The 6,406-nt window shown below is 45.9% G+C and overlaps 1 protein-coding gene across 1 annotated transcript; it reads left to right on the top strand.

Moving 5' to 3' along the window:
- Positions 1-322: 322 nt before the first annotated feature.
- On the top strand, positions 323-5,568 carry LOC149853880 (omega-hydroxyceramide transacylase-like). Its single transcript, XM_090026345.1, has 6 exons — positions 323-518; positions 1,541-1,773; positions 2,841-2,906; positions 3,562-3,768; positions 3,866-3,926; positions 5,339-5,568. The coding sequence occupies exons 1-6, from the start codon at positions 323-325 to the stop codon at positions 5,566-5,568; spliced, it is 993 nt and encodes a 330-aa protein (XP_089882471.1).
- Positions 5,569-6,406: the final 838 nt, after the last annotated feature.

Raw genomic sequence — 6,406 nt, 5'->3', positions numbered from 1 at the left:
GCGCCATACAGGCTGGGATATTCATGAGTGAAGAAACATCTATGTAACAGAATTTACACCTGGCTTAAATGAACCAGGTACAAACACTACATGTCCCAACTCCACCTAAGCCTGCCCACAATGGGCATTTTAGGACATTCACAGCTCAAGGGAATTTTCAGACCAAACTCAGGGCAGCAGTCTGTTGTGAGGACAGGAGCATACCTCCTGAGCACACTTCTGTGCCTCTGCTACACTCTGATACAAAGTGATTAGCACCACCAAGCCCTGCGCTCCTAGCCAGCTTGTACCCTGCTGCCACAAACTCATAGCACGACTGAAGATGGCAGAAGAGGATGCAAAGCACGCACCTTTCTCTATTTTTTTTAAAGGCTGTGGATTCCTGATGTTTTATCAAATGGGAGTGATGAAAGCTCTACAGGAACTGGCACCTGAGATACTGAGATCAGCATCCAAGATCTATGGGACATCCTCCGGGGCACTTATAGCCACATTAGTGACTTGTGGGTGTGAAATAGGTAAGAAATGCCTGGTTGAATTTACTCTGTGTTGTACTGTGCTTTTTAAAGGAAAGTCAATGGACAGGTCTAAGAGTACTGACTAGAGCATTCATTAGGAAATAGGAAAACAGAACCCAAGCAGCCTAGAAACAGCAATGGTCGCACTTTCTACTAAGGTGCCACAGTTCTAGTTATGTATAATAGTAGATATCCATTAATAGTGCTAGCGATACTATGTAGTGTTACAGTAATAGTATCCTGTAGCGTTGGAGATGAGAGAATAAGTTAATTAATTCCTGTGGCATCTACCAGCTGATAAACCCAAAGGCATATAGGTTTTGTTGCTTTAATACGCAGCCATTGGACTTCATCTGCTGTAATAAAAGCCTTCATCATCCCCCAGAATGTCAAGTTTCTTGCCCCTGCTCTGTTACTTACCGACTTCGGTAAAATCATTTTTTAACCTTCCTAACCAAACCTCAAATACACTGAGCTCCCTACATTTCTACATACCAGCCACATTCTCCAGCTCTTGTTCTAGGCTCTTCTGTTTCCCACCTTCTCAGAGCCAAGACAATATCTACTGCACTCCGCTTCTCCAAAGGGATGGAACTACCATAAACTCCGTAAACAATGCCCACTCGGTAGAAAACAGGCAGGGATAGTTGGGCAGGGACCAGCTTGTCCAAAGATCTCTGGACCAGATCTTCAGGTGCTCTCAGCACCCACCATCAAGGCCATCTTCTCAAAAATGCTCACCATCCAAAGGAACTGAGCTCCTCAATGAATCCAGCCCCACCTCTGAATCTTCTGTCCAGGCTTAGCAGCACCCTGACCCTTAACCCAGGAACCTTCTTCATAGTAACCAGTGCAGCCAAATGTAGCAGGCCTAACACCAATGACTGCTGTTGTGGTTTCCAATACAAATGATTTATTCACGTATCACAGACTCTCTGTCTTTGGTACACACAGACATAAAGGCAAAACTTGCTCCCATATGACTGCATGGTCTGCTAAGCATGGTCACTTTTTCCTTCTAGATGCAGTGGTTGGTTACATGACTGAAACTGTGAAAAATATGGAGGGTTCAATCCTCGGGTACCTGTATCCAAATAATAAAATAATCCTGAATATACAGAAGGCATTAGAAAAATGTCTTCCAGATAATGCTCACCAGCTGGCTTCAGGGAGGCTGCACATTTTTCTTACTCAAGTATCAAGTATCCAAAGTGCTGTGGTATCAGAGTTCAGCTCCAAGGAGGAGATCATTCAGGTAAAAGCTGCTTTCTGAGTTTGGAGTAAAAGGAATTGAGAGTCTGAGAAGCTCCTTCACAGAGGTATAAAGGGAATTATACTGGTGTAATGAGAGGTATAATGCAAGCCTTAATCCACAAAGACCCTTGGACAGTTTATCTCATTTTGGACATACTAATGTTTTGAGCACTGGAAGTAGCAAGGTCAGTCTTTGGTGTCAAGCAGGACAGTGGCCATGGCTTATGGAACAGTGGAGGCTGACCTACACCTACTATTCCCTCTTTACCCTTTGAAGTCAGAGTCCAAGGGCCAAGCCAAGTCCCAAATGTTAACTGACACAATGGTTGTAGCTTCTGCCAGAGAGCAATAGATTAAAGCTGTTGTTCTCACGGTGTCATCCCTTAGCCCTTCTCCAACCAAGAAGTACCCACAAGGCAGTGAGGGTCAGGGGTTTGAGGCACCCTAAATTCACCTAACTTTGGGGCTTGCAATGTTGTAGTATTTTATAGGAGCTACCCCACCACGAGTAGCCCCACCATGTTGCCACCAAGCTCTTCAGGCGATTGCAGATCATGGTCCTATCCAGAGTCAATTAGCAACAGGTGAGTACCAAGATAAGATGAGGTTCCCCTACACATGGGACAAGATCACAGTTGAGTACAGAGGTAAAAGAGAAATTCCAAGGAGAACAGCAGCCAGGACCTGGGGGTTACAGTGGGCAGGCTGCCCAGAGACATGGTGGGATCTCCATCCTTCCAGCTTTATAACAACCATCCATAAAAAGCCTTGGCTGGGATGATATAGTTGGGGCGGCTCTTGCTTTGAGCAGGGGGTGGACTAGATGTGACCTCCTGAGGTCCCTCCCAACCCTCATTCTCTATGATTCTATGATTCAGGAGCAGGTTCCCAATGAGCTTCCCCCACTGAGCTCCAACCCCAACATAGAAGGTTTCAAGCCAAAGGGTTGTCAGCTTGACCCATCACTGGCAAATTGGAGGGAGCATGCAGAATTAACCCGCTCATGAATTACACATGCTACTCTCCAAACCATGTTCCTATATCTCTCTGTGCTTCCTTTCCCCACAGGCAGTGACCTGCAGCTGCTTCATTCCTGTCTATAATGGGTACATCCCTCCCTCTTTCCAGGGTGTGGTGAGTATCCTTGGATGAGACCTGGGGAACCTCTCATCTGCTGCCAATGGCTTTTGTTATCAACAGAGATAAACAAATCGGGACACTGACCCTTAAGCCCTCCCCATAGTTCTTCCTCATCCGATTTCCAGCAGAGGCAAGAGTCTATGGGCACGGGTCAGGATTCTAGTTAATTACTGCCAAGCGGGCTCCCACATGCTACCACAGGTCCCTCCATCTCCAAGACCTTTCCCATGGGGATCCAACTCCCACCACACTTGGTGCCCAAATGAAACAGTTGGTTCCCCTGTAGGGAGAAAGAGTAGAAGGAAAGTACCTCCCTCAGAGACCTTGGTATCTTGGACACAGCTGGTGGACAGTCAGTTAGATGGGAAGAGAACGTGGGGGAAGATGCAACAGGGAAGGAAAGAAGACTTGCAGAGCTGCACAAGCACGTCACTGCTTGCTGGACCTTAGTTGGCTACCCGAGATTGAGAGGCCTACCCAAGGATGGGAGTCCTAAGGCCAGAAGAGTGCAAGATGAGACAATGGCTGTCTGGAATGCACAACAGCGTTGGTCTCCAACAAAACCCAAAGAAAATGAGATTGTCAGAGGTGCTGGTCAATGACTGATAGCCATTACCTAACACAGGTATTGTGTCTTTTTTTTTTCCAGTGCTATATTGATGGAGCCCTCACTAACCCAGAGGCTTCGTTCCACAGGTCCATGATTACAGTGTCTGGGTTTGCATTTGATAATGACATCTGCCCAAGGGATAATCCAGGCACTTACCTCAGTGTGTACATGTTGCAGCAGCTATTTCAAATGTCACCAGAAAACTTAAAAAGGATGGTCTGTTGTCTTTTTCCACCCAGTCGTCTGGTGAGTAGCAATCAGAAATTGATATAACCCTAGAATTACCGTCTGCTGTGTGGGTACAACAAGCATTGTTTACAAGCCTGACATCTTTTCTCAGTAGGTGCTGCATGAGTTCTTTTTACGAGGGTATCATGACGCCGGCTTCTACTTGGAAAGAAATAGTAAGTACTGCACTGAGTGGGGACAGAGAAGAGATGATATTCCCTGAGGGTGGCCAGACAAGAATTTTAGTTCATAAAAGTCCCTGCATCTTACAACTGACTAGGAGCCAAAACTGCATTGGTTGCCCACTGGGGCTGTGCAAAGCTTCAATCCCTGATTCAATTCAGTGGAGATACGGCCCAGTTAGGTGGCCAAATCTCTGAATCCAAATCGAATCAGAGGACCCATAGTTTCACAATAGCTTCATAGTAGCTAGGGTCAGGAGGCACCTGAACAGATCATCTAGCCTGACCCCCTGCCATAGGCAGGAATGAATCTGGGTTCGCAAGACCCCAGACAGGTGATCATCCAACCTTCTCTTGAATTTGCCCAAGCTAGGGGAGAGAACCACCTCCCTGGGGAGTTGGTTCCAAATTTTGGCCACCCTAACTAAAAAATTGCCTTCTGATCTCTAACCTAAACCTATTCTCTATCAGCTTATTATCATTGACCCTTTAAGTTCTCCAAATTGAATCAGAACCCTCTGAATTGCTTCAGAGAGATCTGGAAAGATTCAGAGATTTGGACACAGACGGCTTTAAATGTTTATTCTCCATACCTCTAGGTAACATGGGCTTGTGACTGCTGCAATGCTGGGATGCATGGAGTGTCCCATAGGATCATGGGGGGCTCCCCAGTATGCTCAGCAGCATACTCAGAAGTTGACAAGAAGCAGCATGCAGAGGGGAACCCTGCATCCCTCCAGTTGGGTGACTGGTGCCATCTAGGTCTGGAGGGGTGGGTCCCTGGGGTCCTCCTGTGGCTGATCGCTGAGCCAGGGAGGCAACCCACTCTCCCTCCCCGGCAGACCCAGAAGCGGACTGGAATTACTTCTGGCCTACTTCCAGGTTTGCCGCCAAGCAGGTGGAGCGCCCCCCAGACTCCTGTGGGATGTTCCATGCATCCCCACATCACAACAATCAGGAGCCACTCCTGCTACTTCAGGGTATGTAGAAAAAACTTTTAAAGCCATGTCTGTGTCTGAATCAGCATCGAATCTTCAGATTCGGATTCCGCCAAATCGAATCAGGGATAGTGATCCAAATGAACAAATCAAATCACTGTCCCTGATTCAGGCCGAATCCAAATCCAAATTGAATAGGGCCCACTTCACACACCCCTATTGATCTCTAACACAATATTGGAGAGTGGGCCTTTTTGGTGAATTTGGCACACTTCAGCCAGGGAGCTGTGAACATTTGCACACCCCATGGTGGTATGTTTTTTTATAAAGCTACACACTTCGTAACACTACAACAAGAATGTGTGTCCAGGGTCCAAGGGTATGTATTAGTCTCCTGAGTTACAGTTGGTTATCACACAGCTCTGAGTATTTGTGAGGACTGACTCTTTCTATTCTCCTTTCTAATAGGAGAGTTTGGTATAGATTATCTTGCCAGGAACATAACACTCCCATTAGCCAGTGAGTCCCATAAGAAATGCTTGTCCCAGACCAGTGGAGGGTCTTGGAACCAGAACCCATCAACAAGGATCCTCACTTCCACTGATGCAGCTTACAAGGACCTCACCAGACAGCATGAAGCCATGAGCAGGGCAGAGAATGAAACAGAGGAGAAAACACAGCAGTTGCCCCTATGCTGAGACCAAGATAGAGGATAATCAAAATCACTTTTATTCCTCTGGTTCTTGACAATCAAGTAACAGCAACATTAGGATCCACGTGAGCACAAGTCCCAGTGAAGGTCAGGGTCAGTATGTGCTCCCAAATTCATTAGGGCAGCCTTGGCAATGTTCTCTTGGGATCATTGCTTCTTCACACCTGATTTTCCTGATCAAGAATGTGCTTGAAGCCACAGCCCCCTATTACACACCTTATGTTTGAAAGGAGACATTGGGGTCAGCAGACCTGTCCAAACTATGTCCATTGGCGCACACACTTCTATTGTTAATGCTCTTTTTGCTTACAAACGCTTGGACATAATTTTTTTAACCTTTCTAGCTTATAAAGACAGAGAAATAAATCTTCACTAGGGTTTAGCGGATACAATTTGTTCCTGATTTTTCATAACTTCTAGGGAACACACACTTCTAATGTAAATGCTCTTTCTACTCACAAGCCCTTGGCCCTCTATGAGCTTACTTCATCTCTCTGCATCTCCAGCCTTTCCTGAATATGAATGTACGGCATTTTAGTTAGACAGGTGTGCAAGCAGCATGGACACTTCTCTCATCTGATGCCTTGCTTATCTGCACTTATATTCAACTGCATCTTAATACATTTAAATGAAACCAATGTTAGCCAGGTTGTAACCAAGATTTTCTAGTTTTCCATCATCTTGCATAAAATATTATTCACCCCAAAATGAAACATTGGTGCATGTGCCAAACCTGCATTTCAGATTTCAGATTTTATCTTTTAATCCAATCTCCTCTCGCCTATGGAGCACAGTCCATTAAAGGAGCTCAGCCACGTCAAAGA

This window comes from Crocodylus siamensis, chromosome 13 (assembly GCF_052110815.1).
Source record: "Crocodylus siamensis isolate JL-2025a chromosome 13, ASM5211081v1, whole genome shotgun sequence".
In the NCBI taxonomy this organism is placed as follows: Eukaryota; Metazoa; Chordata; order Crocodylia; family Crocodylidae; genus Crocodylus; species Crocodylus siamensis.
The sequence above is the reverse complement of the archived record's forward strand: the minus strand, read 5'-3'. Positions and strand labels throughout refer to the sequence as shown.

Coding starts and splice junctions, on each gene's coding strand:
- LOC149853880 (XM_090026345.1), top strand. CDS start 323: ATGGCAGAAGAGGATGCAAAGCACGCACCTTTCTCTATTTTTTTTAAA. Junction 519..1,540: donor GACTTGTGGGTGTGAAATAG/GTAAGAAATGCC, acceptor TTTTCCTTCTAG/ATGCAGTGGTTGGTTACATG. Junction 2,907..3,561: donor CTCCCTCTTTCCAGGGTGTG/GTGAGTATCCTT, acceptor TTTTTTTTCCAG/TGCTATATTGATGGAGCCCT.